We start from the raw sequence: 16,895 nt of genomic DNA, 5'->3' as shown, positions 1-16,895 counted from the left end.
GACCTAACTCCCTGCTTCTTTGTTGTTTTTTTTAATTTTTATTTCAAAGTAACATCGTTTCCATTGCTGAAGTAGCGACAGGACAACACAGACATACATTCTATACAGATTAATGGGTTCTATATTCAAGGATTGAATACAATAACATAAAAAAGATACATTGAAGATAAGATTGAGAATGAGAACCATAGTGTTAATTTTGTCACTTCTCTAAAATACTGCAACGGTTTGGAAACGATCATAAATGATATATTCGCTTTACGATACAAAAGGCTCATTGGGTGTTCCGAATCATCATTTGTTTCTTTTTCATTTGGTGTTTTTAAAAAGCTTTCAAAATTAGATCAATAACGATGTTATACAAGTTCACAAATGAAGTTCATTTGATTGTGACAGGACGCGTCATCGTAAACCCACTGGTACAACACTAGGCAGTTCTGATTGTTGTGATGATTGTCAGGTTGTGAGGGCGCCCATAGGGTTGACTGGCGTGATACCGCGCTTCCAGTTTCCCAAACAAAAGTGTCTTCAGCTACCTTATCATTGGCACCAATATGGTAATAGCTGTTATCTGTAAAAGAATTAAAAGATCAAAATATCATTGCCAACCTCTTGTCATGTATATCAGTCACTGCTTGTAGATTAGTTTTGTCAAATTAGCGCAACAATGAATGAAGACTTATCCACAATGATTGCGACAGATAGCAAATGCAATAAGAGGAATCATATTTTTAGCGCAATACCTTATTCAGAATTTGTTTGTTTGTTTGTTTTTTTTTTTTTTGTTTACTGGTGTGTAAACTGCATCTTTACTGATATTTTACTAAAGTGTCACTCGTTATATCCGTAAAAAACAAAAAGGGGAAAAATATATTTACATTTGGACAATCAGTTTTTTTTATTTACCCTACTTTTAAGAAATTGTAATCGTCATTCACTTGACTTTATAAATGTATGCACCCACGGAACGGACCGACAACTGATAGAACTTGATAGGCAAATAGCTAATACCGTTTTTGCGGGAAATCTGGTCAGATTTCACGTGTACCACATTGTAAATATAATAGATAAACATACATTTACAGCATTTGTTCATAGGAATATATAGATCTGGTTTCTCTGTATACAATTAGGGAATTATATGCTTACTTTTTGCATATATTTGATATTAGACAATGAATCTTGAGTTTTAACAGGACATCAATTTCTCCATAGTCGATGTCGATCATCTGTCTCTACAGGAAAGATGGCCGCCATCTTTGGGCTAGCGTCGGCGTTCATGAGTATATCGGGGATTGGACCATGAAAATTATCCAATAAGAAAATGTGTTACATAACCATTATTTTAGAATTTGAAATAGATAAATCAAAATTGGAATCCCTTCTATAGTATACGAACATTTCACGTCACTTAAACTGGTGATATAGTTGTGTTTGTCAACTGTTTCCATCACAACTAATCTCCCACCGTCTGCCGCGCATACGTTGTTAGCAGAGTCGTGTGACAGCCATTGATCTGCAACAATCTTCATGTACAAACCAAGTGAATGGTTATGTATGTAACCGTCGATTTGGACTGGAAATTAAACATAATTAGATATAAACGTGTGTAAAACAATATTATCTTCAATTTCAGCCAGTCGGAAGTTCAGTGTGAATACTGCTTATGCGCTAACCTTGGCGCGATAAGAATTTAACACAATATCGACAAAAAGGGCCATGCTGGATTACGTAGCGGTTAAAGCAATCATATTTTAGAGTAATATTTTAGCGCGTCAAGTGTTAAAATGAAATGACTGCTAAAATGAGATGATCACTGAGACAAGTACGTTTAAAATATGCAGTAATCAAACTACAGGAACTGCTTGCCACTAAGGCTAGTCATTCAAGAGACTAAAAAATGTCCTTAAACTAGGAGCTATTGACATTGGGATTTTATAGTCTACATAGATTGCCATTAGATAAGTAACTTCAGTGATATTGCATTCGTGATATTTGAAACACTCCTGACGGTCTAAAACTGTAGCTCAAAGAAAAGATAGTGGTTCTTTGCTTGAGAAATCAATATTTGTCTACCTGTCGAAATTATTTTTATCAAATTATTTTATCCTTATTTTATGAATTAAATTTTAAGAAAAATAACTCCAACTGCTGAGTACGTGCATTTTCAAACAGTAAGATAAGAATGTCTGTGGCGGATCGAGAACCTAATTACATTATCCCATAGACTCATTAAAATGGTTAACAAAACAAACGAAGTTATTCCCTCAAAACTAAAATATGCTGAAGTGTCTGCCAGTGACTTTTATCAAAGGTAAAAAATAACACCCACACTCCGAAAGGTACCTGTAACATGAGTAAAGGGAGGTAACTTGGTATTGAAACTGTATTTGAAGTCAGAAGGAACACTAATTACAATTTCCAGTGGACAATAAACATAGGTTTTGTCTCGGATCAATTGGTACAATTTTAAAATTTTAAAAGAACCTAAGGTAACTATCGAATTGCCATATCAAAGTGTACACTTAAATTTGGAACCGTTCTAATTGTTGTTATATTATGACGCTGTATACTTTAAAATTACAGTTGATTGAGAGAGAGAAGAATTCGGCCTAGATAAAAAACGATCTTTAAAATGAAAAGAAAATATTTTTTTTCTCTTGACAAATTTGACTTTTCCATTTTTTTCTTTAGAATGATTTGTTTTAAATCTGGTTATCTTTGAAACATTAGAAGGCAAAAAAAATACATGCTGTCGATTCATTAACGAGCTAATAACAACAGAACATTGGCCTATGACGGAGTCAGCCTAGTATCGAACAGCTGATTATCTCGTCAATCCTTAAATCGATAACAATAATCAAATATTTGTTAATTGTATGTATGTATTGCCGTGTTCCCTTCATCGAAAATCTTGGACAAAACACAAACTGGACATCAGCCTCTTTCCTTCATTTAAGGAACGTGACAAAAAAGGACATTTTACTAAGTTAAATGAAAGTATTCAACTATATTGAACCCTCTTGTAAATCTGAACATGACGATAACAATAGAAAATATCTGCTACTAGTTAACAAAAGTACAAAATAAATAACGTGTAATTGTTTATAGGAAATAAATCCTTACGACTCCAGAGGCGATTGCCCATCAATGACGTCATAGTGGTCAAGCTATCGTAGCAATCACAGGTACGCGTCCTAGTGTTATAAATAGCGGTTTTGGACGATGTTGTTTTTACACAGGTGGCAAGACAGACGATTAAAGTCGTGACAGTAGTGGTCAGTAGGGATGGACTACAGGCAAGGTCAACACTGGACAATTCCTCCCGCCACTTCACGCCTCCAACTGTCACCATTATCTTCAGTTCCTTTACGGAATTTGTCTGTTCAACATACAAATAAAAAGTCCATGAGATTTCTGTAACCTGCACGCCATGTTTGAATTCATTTGAATGGCTACACGGTTTAGATGTAATAAACCTTCTCTTGGAATCTTCCGATATTTGAAAAAATGAAATGTATTGAATTATGGAGCTGAAGACCATAACAATCTGGATGTTTTTTTCCTCAGTTACCCTGTTATCATCGCTACCAGGTGCCCTTTTCTTGTGTGTTAGTCGACAATCTTTGCTATAGTCTTACAGCGATATTTTTGTATAGAAAACATCGGATCAGCATTGGCAGCTACGGAATTTTAATGTTGATATTAATAAGTAAAGCGGTCGAGATAAACGCTAGACATCGTCAAGATCAATGAACGATTGTTTTTTTTCTTGTAAATTATCAATCAATCATTTACTGTTAAGTTCTTTCTCTCATTCCCATGTAATTTTTTCCTTTAAACTTGCTGTAGATTACCGGTAACATTGCGCCGTTACTTCAACACTTTGTTGTTAACATGTAGGTTGAACATACCATAATTTAGGCACTTTGTCGAATATTTGGTACGAAGCATGTAAGGTGTAAATAAGTGAATAAGCTGTGAGTCAAATGTAAGCAGTAAGGAGAGTGTAAGTTGTAAGGCTAGTGTAAGTTGTAAGGCAAGTGTAAGATGAGAGTAAGCCGAGTGTAAGTTGTAAGGCGAGTGTAAGTTGTAAGGTGAGTGTAAGTTGTAAGGCGAGTGTAAGTTGTAAGGCGAGTGTAAGTTGTAAGGCGAGTGTAAGTTGTAAGGTGAGTGTAAGTTGTAAGTCGAGTGTAAGTTGTAAGGCGAGTGTAAGTTGTAAGGCAAGTGTAAGATGAGAGTAAGCCGAGTGTAAGTTGTAAGGCGAGTGTAAGTTGTAAGTCGAGTGTAAGATGAGAGTAAACCAAGTGTAAGTTGTAAGGCGAGTGTAAGTTGTTAGGCGAGTGTAAGTTGTAAGTCGAGTGTAAGATGAGAGTAAACCAAGTGTAAGTTGTTAGCCGAGTGTAAGTTGTAAGGCGAGTGTAAGATGGGAGTAAGCCGAGTGTAAGTTGTAAGGCGAGTGTAAGTTGTAAGGCGAGTGTAAGATGAGAGTAAGCCGAGTGTAAGTTGTAAGGCGAGTGTAAGATGAGAGTAAGCCGAGTGTAAGTTGTAAGGTGAGTGTAAGTTGTAAGTCGAGTGTAAGATCAATGTAAGGCGAGTGTAAGTTGAAGGCGAGTGTAAGTTGTAAGGTGAGTGTAAGTTGTGAGGCGAGTGTAAGATGAAAGTAAGGCGAGTGTAAGCTGAAGGCGAGTGTAAGTTGTAAGGTGAGTGTAAATTGTATGGTGAGTATAAGTTGTAAGTAGAGTGTAAGTTGAAGGCGAGTGTAAGTTGTAAGGTGAGGGTAAGTTGTAAGGCGAGTGTAAGTTGTAAGGCGAGTGTAAGTTGTAAGTCGAGTGTAAGTTGTAAGGCGAGTGTAAATTGTATGGTGAGTATAAGTTGTAAGTAGAGTGTAAGTTGTAAGTCGAGTGTAAGTTGTAAGTCTAGTGTAAGATGAGAGTAAGTCGAGTGTAAGTTGTAAGGCGAGTGTATGTTGTAAGGCGAGTGTAAGTTGTAAGTTGAGTGTAAGATGAAAATAAGGCGAGTGTAAGTTGTAAGGTGAGTGTAAGTTGTAAGTCGACTGTAAGTTGTAAGTCGAGTGTAAGTTTTAAGTCGAGTGTAAGATGAGAGTAAGCCGAGTGTAAGTTGTAAGTCGAGTGTAAGATGAAAGTAAGGCGAGTGTAAGTTGTAAGGTGAGTGTAAATTGTATGGTGAGTATAAGTTGTAAGTAGAGTGTAAGTTGAAGGCGAGTGTAAGTTGTAAGGTGAGGGTAAGTTGTAAGGCGAGTGTAAGTTGTAAGGCGAGTGTAAGTTGTAAGTCGAGTGTAAGTTGTAAGGCGAGTGTAAATTGTATGGTGAGTATAAGTTGTAAGTAGAGTGTAAGTTGTAAGTCGAGTGTAAGTTGTAAGTCGAGTGTAAGATGAAAGTAAGGCGAGTGTAAGTTGAAGGCGAGTGTAAGTTGTAAGGTGAGTGTACGTTGTAAGGCGAGTGTAAGTTGTAAGGCGAGTGTAAGTTGTAAGTCGAGTGTAAGTTGTAAGGCGAGTGTAAGATGAGAGTAAGCCGAGTGTAAGTTGTAAGGCGAGTGTAAGAAGAGAGTAAGCCGAGTGTAAGTTGTAAGGTGAGTGTAAGTTGTAAGTCTAGTGTAAGATGAATGTAAGGCGAGTGTAAGTTGAAGGCGAGTGTAAGTTGTAAGTCGAGTGTAAGTTGTAAGGCGAGTGTAAGATGAGAGTAAGCCGAGTGTAAGTTGTAAGCCGAGTGTAAGTTGTAAGTCGAGTGTAAGTTGTAAGGCGAGTGTAAGATGATAGTAAGCCGAGTGTAAGTTGTAAGCCGAGTGTAAGTTGCAAGTCGAGTGTAAGTTGTAAGGCGAGTGTAAGTTGTAAGTCGAGTGTAAGATGAAAGCAAGGCGAGTGTAAGTTGAAGGCGAGTGTAAGTTGTAAGGTGAGTGTAAGTTGTAAGTCGAGTGTAAGTTGTAAGCCGAGTGTAAGTTGTAAGTCGAGTGTAAGTTGTAAGGCGAGTGTAAGATGATAGTAAGCCGAGTGTAAGTTGTAAGGTGAGTGTAAGTTGTAAGACGAGTGTAAGTTGTAAGTTCTCTATTGGCAGTGAGTAAGATAGGAGTAATCTGAGTATATGTTATATCTAAGCTGAGTGGAAGCTGCAAATAATCTAAGAGTAAGCTGTATACAAGCGGTGAGTAAAATATGAGTAAGCTCAGTGTAAGTTATATATAAGCGGTGAGTAAAATATGAGAAAGCTCAGTGTAAGTTATATATAAGCTTAGTGTAAGCTCTAAATAAACTAAGAGTAAGTTCTATATAAGCGTTGAGTAAGATATGAGTAAGCTGGGTGTAAGTTATACATAAGCTCAGTTTAAGCTGTGAATAATTTAAGGGTAAGCTGTACATTCACGATGAGTATGCTGAGTATTGCCTGTGTTATTTTCTCTACAAAGAAAACCTAAACAATAATACATTGATTTTCATTTTGCCATCCTTGATAGTGGGACATCTAGAAAACGGATACATATAGTATATATACAACGTATAATTATTCGAGAAAGATTGAAATTACAGCGTGCAGATTAGTTATTTCATGTCAACTGGTTTTCACCGCAAAGAAAATCGTCTTATTTTCAAAGCAGATGTATTATTCAATGTATACCATATCTTATCTGATCCCTGAATTCTTACCAGACCAGTGGATCGATTTCACAAAAATGACTACATATATTACAAACACCAAGCATGACATATTAAAGTAACTATTTATAGAAACTGAATGTAGTGTATTGTCCTCTAGAAACAGGTTCGTAAGGTTAAGAAACTGTACGAAATCTCTAAGGAATTTTCTTTGCTATCTTTACCTTTAAAACAACACTGTTGGAAATAAAAAATCGAAATCAGGTTATAACAACAGATAGAGGTCAAAGGTCGTTAGACAGTAAAAGGCATTATGCTTCTGAATCAATTAAAACGGACTAGGAATTAATTAATTAATTAGTTAATCTAGTTTGTCATAACAACCAATGTTCGCATCGATAAAACCTGCATCAGGATTAATTAGGTTCTTGGAGTGATAAATCGAGTTTCAAATATACCGTGCTGCACAATGGAGACACAGGTGTGAATTCACGAGTTTAAAAAGACAATACTGAACGAGGAAAAAGAATATCATTACATCCCCAGAGAGATCTTGGTGGCCAACATGGTTGAATCTTTACCCTTTTCTCTTCGTTGCTCTCATTTGTTCTTAATCATACAGAATTTGAGAATTCCTCTAAGTAAAAGCAATACTGAAGATTAACAGTCACCTACCAGCTATGTCGTTTTCGTTATATCTTCGGTTTTTTATCAATTCCATAAATATGGACATTGGAAACCATTTGCATAGGAAGTTTATGAATGGTTCATTCAGCGTTTCTAAACAAAACGCCATTATTTAAATTCAAGGCCACATGTCAGTCATTGATTTTTTTCTAACCCGTCCTGAATTTTTTTTAAATGTGCAACAAGAGACAAACTATCCAGCCTGTTTTCCTTTTCATTTAACAGCGATAAACAAACTTTCATTGCCAAAATTAAACATGACCGACTGTCAACAATGTTGTTTTCAGATCAGTACCGATTCTAAAGGGAACAAATGGACCAAGGGAAATCTGCCCATGTGATCTGAGAAAGGTCCATCTTTTCCATCTCATGAAATAATGATAACAGATTTTTCATAGTCGGAAAATCAAGAAGGCCGCCTGTCAGCTATATCGTTTGTTTAACCAATTCCAAAATCAAAATGGGTAATCTATATATGAAATATGAGAAATATCCATAGAGCACTTCTAAAGAAATATCGAGGGTGAAAATTGCTTAAGGAAAAACGATTTATGGACGACGGCAGATGATGGACACGCTGCGATTCAGTTTCGTCCTTCTAGGACTCGTATGCTATAATGCTAGAAGTAAAAAATTCCAATAAAAAAAAAGGTAAACAAATATCGAGAGGAAAAAAAATGTTAGAATACAGTGATATAAATGAGAATATTCATCTCCATCAATCAATCTATTAGGTCGATTAAATATGCAGACATTAAACAATACGAAAAGGTATTTTGTGACAATGTTTTCTATGATTGTTATAATTAAATACTTACCGTTTAATCCACACCGTTTTTCACAAATGACCATAAATGTTCAAATTAATCACGTGTAAATTATTGTGTACAATCTGAATTATACACATTTATATCCCCGTGATACATACCGATTTAATTAACATCACGTCATATACAGCCAATATTCAGAAATTTATCTAATTACAATGTCAGTACATCTTACCATCTATATATTGACATCGACCAACATTCTCTAAGGCATCAACGAATATTGCGGACCCATCAACGAGTCCTAAAAGTTTGGCGGGATTCTGCACGCGATCTTGTTTTTAATTGAACACTACGATTTTGTTTGTTTATTATATTAACATGCTTGTATACTACAGATAAATCGATGCTTGATTGAAAAAAAAAATAATAATAAAAACACTCCTTTATAATTTAGAGTACAGAGAGGTCATCTTCTTTCATGAGATAAACACAAACGCCTTTTAAATTCGCTTCAAATTGTCGGCTGGCGATTGGGGAATTCGGACCAAACAATACACGGATTAATCATTTTTATCTCCAATCTCATTATCTTCGATCGAATTGTAACAGAGGAAGTTAAACCCTGTAATTTAACTTTCCGATGTGTCGATGTACTGCTAGAGAATGATGTGACATATATACGGAAGTATATAGTTTAAATAAAATCTTTAAAAACTATATGTAAATTTGTTTCTCAGCTTCTTACTTTAATCTTACGCTTTACACAGAGAAAAGCGTCACCTTGTCGATTGTCTGATATTATACACTCACCTACAAGATTTGATATACATATTAATCGTGAAAATCGTTAATTTTCGTGGTGGATTCTATTTGTGCTCCTCGAAAATTACCATCACTGCCCTTTATCAAAATCTTATATCTGGAACATATCTTTGCTTTAATTAAAACTGGGAAAATGAAACACGCTGATTATACAAAAAAAATATGTGCAGTGTACCTATGGCAAGGCCCGCAATTAATCAACTGCAGAGACATTGATCCTTGTTAAAAGTTTCGTGTCCAGAACAAAGCTTCACTGCTTGCATTTGAACTAGGATCATGAAACTTGGTATATACATTGGTCACGTTAAAAGAATGTGCAACGTTTTAAATTTAGGGCATGCAATATCTTATTTATATTAAGGTTATTGTCCTGTTTTTTTTAATTATTCAAAATAGGATAATGAACCTTGGTGTATATTTACTTGTCATACTAAGAGTATGCGCTATGTTCATGTACCAAATTTAGGCCCCGGAACTACTTAATTCACCAAAAAAAACTAACTGCTTCTTTTGAATGTTGAATATTTAGAAAGTTTAACTTCCTTGACACTTAAAAGCTCCATTTCCGTGCCGAGGAATGTGAAATGAACCAGTCTTATTTGACGTGGTTCATTTGGCTCTGCCCCCATCGGCTGTCAAGCTTCACGCACAGTGAAAACTAAGGGCGGTTACTCTGGGAAATCAGAATGACGTGTTGTGTCCTTAAGCACAACACATTTTTTTCATTATTGCTCTGACATGCGACGGAGCTTCTGTACGTTGTTCACTGAGGTAGCAAATGGCTGTTTCTTACAAGGAAACATCCCCTCAGAATAATAGTACAAACAACCAAGCAAAATTACAATAAGAATTTTCATCAAAGGGAAATAACTCTGTAATTAAGAAGTTGCGGGCCCTGAAATTTTCGAGGAACGAAATGTATAAATGAAAGATAGGAATCCTCAAGTGGGACATGTTCGCATTGTTCAGATATTTGTACGTGAATCCTTCATACTAGTGTAATTGTATAACAAAATATTTTGGAAGTAGTATAAATTCTCACCGACAAGTTGTATAACTTTCAACAGATACTGTAAAATCATTTATTTTCGTGGATGATTTTTTTTTTTTTTTCGATGAACTTGCGGTTTCTCTTATTCCAAGAATTTATATATCCAAACAAGACAAAGAGATAAATACTAACAAATATTTTAGTTCATGTTCTGGTGGATTTGATGTGTAAGATGAATCTACGAAATCAAGTACATATTTTTTTCAAACCACGAAATTCGAGCCCCACGAAAGTACAGGGTTTTACAGTACCATTGTATAGTACTGTATAATTACAACTATTTTCATGAGATTGTATTCAAAATAATGTGTGTTAAGGCTTTTAACAATCCCTTTAATGTTCCGAAGACATGAGATCATTGGTTTTTGTTTTATTACCGAGGACTATTTAAACATTTTGTTAATGAGTTATCTCCCCTTAGAAAGTTTGGACAGCAATATCATAATATAATACCAGTTTTCTCCAGCGCTGTATTATTGTTGTTATCGGAATGTCATGTGTTGGTTTATAAAAATTTCATGCAGAAAATTCACAACAAAAAGACTGACACTGAAAGAAAAAAAACCAGGACACTGAGCTTACAATAAAAATGTATATAAATGTTTAATTTGTACTATTTTTACAAAAATGTTTATTTGCACTTTTTAACGGTTTGTATAGACTTTCAACTAATAAACGTTTCTTTTGTAACATATTCTTGTTACCAGAATGTGTACATAGAACAGAGGATCAAGAATGTTAGAGTCTTCAGTCATAAACAACAGTGAACAGACATTAAGTGCCAAGTTCTGTATACAGCTATGTCTTAAAATCACACCACTTTTATTATGAAGTTTTTCATCATTGTACACAATACAAACAGATGTTATGGTACTGTGAAATTTCTTCAATGTAGTTCTAAATCTGCCAGGTAGGAAACCCAGACTACATGTATATATACTTAGTGAGATAATCAACAGGTCTGATATCTGATATTTCACTTTATGTGATGTGGACAACGTAATTACAACCTGAGTGTTATATTTAAAAGCTTCACAGAAAGTTTTTAATCTTTTAAAATATCATCCAGACAGTTGTTATAACTGTCCACATTACACAGAGTTCATTGTGAGCTGTCTTTTCTCAATTTGAAGTGAGATATGAGAGATATCATCCTGTTTCAGAGGAAATAACTTCGTCTGTAGCAGAATGGTTGTTTTTTGATGCAACTAAGTTTGTAACCTGAAATTGTGGTAAGAAGATTTGATAGTGATTTTGAAAGCAGTCAATAAAATTAAATATCTTTATATCATTTTCTTATATTTGCACCAACTTAAACATATACACAGTAACTGGTAGTGTACTGCTGATCTTCCTGCAGGTTGATGATATGTCTATCCATTTGAGGGAATCAGAATACATGGAACACAAGTTGTCCTGTTTCACCATTTTCAATTTCTCACTCCTGGTAAAGTAACTGTCAAAACAGATGTCTTTTTACTGAATTTTGCTCCAGCATCATCATCCATTATCTTACATGGGAAAACCAGATGCAGGTCATACCTATCTTCGACTGTCAGCTGAAGGTCATCCTGTAACAAAAGCATCAACTTTACATTCTGGCTCAAATATGCTTTCAAAGAATGTGTAAATACTTTGAGGGAAACACAGCATTTTTTTCACTTTATATTTGTTTATCCACAAATTTCTGATTTTTGTCTGAGAATTAGTTTGGGCGATATGGATGATAGATATAACAATATCTTTTTTGATATTTCATTGGTAAGGAAACATATTTTGAAAATCACATGTAAGAATTTGACAAAAAAAAATTTTTTATAAAAAACAGGGAAAAAAAATCTTTTTTGGGGGATAAAAAATACTTCAAACATAAAAATAGAGACACAGGATAAGATCGCTCTTACCTTTGAAATATCAAGTTCACATTCACCAACACTTTTAACTCCTGGAAGCTCAATCTTCACAGTGACATGATCTATTTCTTCATGATCATTCCGTACAGAATCCATTGTATATACAGGGCAAACCAGTTTGGAATTACTTTGAGAGGAAATCTCTTCAATAATGCCTGTTTTCTTTACTTCTGTTTGATTAGGCATTTTAATAGTAGGAGAATCATATGTGGTTCCCATGTTATGCCCATTAGCTTTTGATGAATTGCTTTCTTCTGTTGACAAATTTGCTAATTTATTCAATAAGGAATTTTTTGCACCTGATGCCAAGGGTCCGAAACTTGATTCTAATTCTGATAATTGTTCCTCAAATTGTTGTTCACTTTTTTGTGATTTTTTAGAAAAACTTTTGTGGAGCAGAGTTATGTCCCCTTTGTGGGTAATGTCACTTGGTAATAACGTAAAACTTCGAGAGATTTCCACTTTGTGTTGATGTTGGATAAAATCAATTGCTAAATTTATCAGAGTCTCACGGTCTGCAAATGATTTTGTGTCATGACCGTATTCTTGAATAACTTTTGGGTTGAACGCACACGATGTCATTGAATAATCGCCTGGAAATAAACAATGATGTCTGAGTTAGGTATATTCTTTATATAAAATATTTTTCAGAAATTCCTGGCAACGTTCATTTTTATTCTCATGTTTCTAAAAACAAAAACATTGCTATTTCATCCAATATACATATGAAACAGGAAAATCATTGATGATTTTATCAAAATACTGAAGTACATATACAGGGTCAACAACTTCTTACCGACAGAATAGAAGTTCTTATCATACAAACAATAGACGATTTGAGTGTGACATTCTGATAACTAAATATCTATCATCACTTTCATCAAACAAATGACCAGTGTAAAGCGTACTAGCATAAGGAATGGACCAACTATAATCCTATGAACACTAAGTTGACAAGACGGAAAACAGATAAAAAAAAAAAGAAAAAAAAAACGGATAAACAAGATGGTAACAATGTGCTGTAGTCAATATGTGTTGTTTGAAAAAAGACAAAAGAGGAAAAAAGAAATCATCATCCTCATGTCAAATAATAGATGGTCATTACCTTCACATATCGAGAGCGACAATGTGTTTTTAAAAGAAAACTTGTAATGAATCTAATGTATAGTTATCACATCTGTATGTGTTTGGGTTAATGTTTTATGTTACGTTTGGACATTAATTCAATTATACTAGATCCAAAAACGGAATTTGAAAATTTTGAATATATTTAAAAACATTGTTATAATATCATCCATTATTCTGTTTGCACTTAAACATAACATGTTACCTGTAACTGTTATATATGTAACATGTAACTGTTCTATATGTTACCTGTCGCTGTGTTATATGTTACCTGTAACTGTTCTATATGTTACCTGTAACTGTTCTATATGTTATCTGTAACTGTTCTATATGTTACCGGTAACTATTCTATATGTTACCTGTAACTGTTGTGTATGTTACCTGTAACTGTTCTATATGTTACCTGTAACTGTTGTATATGTTACATGTAACTGTTCTTTATGTTACCTGTAACTGTTCTATATGTTGCCTGTAGCTGTGTTATATGTTACCTGTAACTGTGTTATATGTTACCTGTTACTGTTCTATTTGTTACCTGTAACTGTTCATAACTGTTCTATATGTTACCTGTAACTGTTGTGCATGTTACATGTAACTGTTATATATGTAACATGTAACTGTTGTATATGTTACCTGTAGCTGTGTTATATGTTACCTGTAACTGTGTTATATGTTACCTGTTACTGTTCTATATGTTACCTGTAACTGTTCATAACTGTTCTATATGTTACCTGTAACTGTTGTGTATGTTACATGTAACTGTTATATATGTAACATGTAACTGTTGTATATGTTACCTGTCGCTGTGTTATATGTTACCTGTAACTGTTCTATATGTTACATGAAACTGTTCTATATGTTACCAGTAACTGTTCTATATGTTACCTGTAACTGTTCTATATGTGTCCTGCAGTTGTTCTATATGTTACCTGTAACTGTTGTATATGTTACCTGTAAATGTTCTATATGTTACCTGTAACCGTTGTATATGTTACCTGTAAATGTTCTATATGTTACCTGTAACTGTTCGATATGTAATCTGTAACTGTTCTATATGTTACCTGTAACTGTTCTATATATTACCTATAACTGTTCTATATGTAATCTGTGACTGTTCTATATGTTACCTGTGAATGTCCTATAAGTAACTCACCTATTTGCCAATCACTTAAAAGACTAAAACACACATTATAATGTACGAGTATGCTAGCTTCTTTATCTAATTCAAAATTATATGTCTTGATTTGAGAAGACCAGTGAAGAAAATTCCTTTACACAACATACCATATTTATCTTGACCTTCTGAAATATCAGTACCAGTGACTGGAACAGCATCTTCCGGTGACTTAGGTTCAGGAACTCTCGTCCAGGAACAGAAGTTGATGTAAAAAGACTTCCGTCCAGGTACCTAAAAAAAATGCGATATCGTGGTGTTATGGTAGGTTAGACAAAAAACTCAGGACTATAAACTAGACATTGAATCTATATATATATCCATGCTTTTCACTGGTTTGAGATTAATTTCCTTGTCTCCCCTGAGCGATTCTGCTTTCAAATCTATTATGTCAAGCCAATGATGCAAAAAATTGGACCAAAAAATGACACATACCTAATAAGGCCAGCAGGGTAGGAGATAACTAAACATTCACTCCATTGTTGGTGATCTGAGATGGAGGATCTCAATCCTCGGGAAAAGATAAATAGGCTACAAAATAACCTTTTCCCTCCAGTTGAGTTCACTCAGTATCTTTTCTGAGGGGGTGAAAGGTTCCATCACTCCATTAGTGATCGTTTTTTAAAGTTTCTTTTTCATAATTAGATAACATAATTACTTCTGTATTATGGTGAGAATATAAAAGAACAGAATAATAAACAAATTCTTTCATGTGATGATTCACTTATCAGTAACTTGTGAAGGATATGTAAATATGTAATATATGTAAATTATCTAAATTACTCACCAGTAGGTTAGTTTGAACACACATGTGAGGTGTGGGCGGGGACATGAACTCCTGACCCTCCTTAATGTGCTTGTCTATGAAATTTTTATATGCTTTGGGGTCCGAGTTTGCCATATCATCCAACATTGACCATATATGCTGGGCTTGATGCATCATAGAATCGCTGTCAACTTTTTCACTGGTGTCCATGTTGGTTTCTTTCTCTTGTTGTCAATCAAAGTAGCTGTGTCCGAGTAGATCTGTGTTTTTTCTGGAAAATAAAATTTACTTCGGATTTTTTTATGTTTTCAGCATCTGAAATAATTGGATTTTTCATCATAATGGAAACGTTTCTAAATCCAGTCTCGACCACAAGCCTGATAATGGGGGCTGTGTTAACACGCTCAAGATTAATTATAATACAAAGAAAGCCTAATTAAACTTTAGAGAAAATGCTTTCGGTATTGAACCCATTGATCAAGGTAAGAACATTTACTTTTTGTCGTCAATTCCTCGCAGTGGACATATGTGGATGTGATGGTTGTTGAACCGCAGGCCACAACACGAAAGTAGCGTCCTTAGTATGCGTAATACGTCACAAATTGTGTCCTCAAGGGAGGCCACTCTAAATTTTGCACAAAAGCGTGAGGGACACGGTCGTCGATGATTGATCGGTCAGTATAAATACAGAAATGTTTGGGTTGATCTTTTCTAATGTATGAACACGATTATGTTGTACTTTGTAAATGACATCTACATGGCTTATCGTAAATTAATCAATCAATTTATTTGATGTGACCATTAATATGTGTAGGTTATTTTACTTGGCGTGGTTTTCTGGTACAGCCTACAGGACCTAGCGGTTCTCTACACCAGTCTCGTTATCACTCTCTATAAATGTTGTGATCCTGTCACTTCTAATTGGGGCTTTAAAGTCATAGAATATGCTCTGGTTTCCCCAATGTTATCCAATCTGCTTTTGAAGGTATCTTTCGTTGGTGCACTAACAATATTTTCTGGTAGGTTCTTCCATATATTGACAGTTCTAATGGAGAAGTAGTTTTCCGGAGTTCAGCTTTGTTTGGTTGAGGGTAGAAGTTTAGAGAGTTTCCCCTGGTTCTTTGTCTAATTGCTGAGTTCCTCCATAGTTCCACAATACTGCTTGCCTCTGGATCATAATGCTCGTGTAATATGTTGTACAACTCCATCATATCCCCTCTTACACGTCTATATGATGGTGTAGGTAATCTCTTCAGTCTCTCATGGTAGCTCAACTCTTTAAGCCCAGGTATCTGCTTTGTCGCCCGTCATTGAACACCTTCTAGCTTCTCAATATGCTTCATTTTGTAGGTGACCACACAGGACTAGCAAAGTTTAGACGTGTTCTAACAAAACTCTTGTACAAAGGGATAAACAAATCTGCATTTAGGTATTGGAAAGTTCTACATATTATTGCAAAAATAGAGTTTGCCTTGTTGACCTCCTCATAAATATGTTTCTCAAAATTTAAATTATTATCTATGATTACTCCAATGTCTTTTTCGGTTTCTCCTATCTGTAAGGATTTTCGCTGTAGTGAGTATTCTGTAGTTTTTGGTTTCCTGTTAATGTGCATGTATTTGCATTTATCAGGATGAAATCTAAGAAGCCATTCATCACTCCATTGGGACATTCTATTGAGATCACTTTGTAATACATTGCAGTCATTTTCACTGGAGATTATTCTAAATATTTTAGTATTATCTGCAAATAAGTATACATCCGATTCCACAATATCTGGCTAGTCATTTATAATGATGACAAATAATGTGGGTCCTAAAACTGATCCCTGTGGTATACCTGAAGTGACATTAGTCAACTCTGAGTTTTCCCCATTTATTGAATCTTTTTGCTTTCTGTTGTACAAGAATTCCTTTATCCAACATTGCATATTAGTGTGTATACCGTAGGACTCCATCTTACCGACCCATTGTTAGA

General features: G+C 34.8%; 2 protein-coding genes across 2 annotated transcripts; both read right to left on the bottom strand.

Annotated features, from left to right (window-relative positions):
- Window positions 1-356: 356 nt before the first annotated feature.
- LOC132557087 (E-selectin-like) lies at window positions 357-3,355 on the bottom strand. The gene is made up of 3 exons (XM_060221573.1): window positions 3,127-3,355; window positions 1,400-1,576; window positions 357-571 (listed from the first exon to the last, which is right to left on the bottom strand). Exons 1-3 carry the CDS (start codon window positions 3,353-3,355, stop codon window positions 357-359), a joined length of 621 nt encoding a protein of 206 aa, XP_060077556.1.
- Window positions 3,356-11,370: 8,015 nt separating this feature from the next.
- LOC132557082 (PIH1 domain-containing protein 2-like) lies at window positions 11,371-15,128 on the bottom strand. The gene is made up of 4 exons (XM_060221567.1): window positions 14,940-15,128; window positions 14,263-14,386; window positions 11,845-12,446; window positions 11,371-11,511 (listed from the first exon to the last, which is right to left on the bottom strand). The coding sequence occupies exons 1-4, from the start codon at window positions 15,126-15,128 to the stop codon at window positions 11,371-11,373; spliced, it is 1,056 nt and encodes a 351-aa protein (XP_060077550.1).
- Between the last annotated feature and the right edge of the window lie 1,767 nt (window positions 15,129-16,895).

This window comes from Ylistrum balloti, unplaced genomic scaffold, assembly GCF_031769215.1.
Source record: "Ylistrum balloti isolate Yb309-2 unplaced genomic scaffold, AGI_CSIRO_Ybal_v1 Utg370622, whole genome shotgun sequence".
Classification (NCBI taxonomy): Eukaryota; Metazoa; Mollusca; class Bivalvia; order Pectinida; family Pectinidae; genus Ylistrum; species Ylistrum balloti.
The sequence above is the reverse complement of the archived record's forward strand: the minus strand, read 5'-3'. Positions and strand labels throughout refer to the sequence as shown.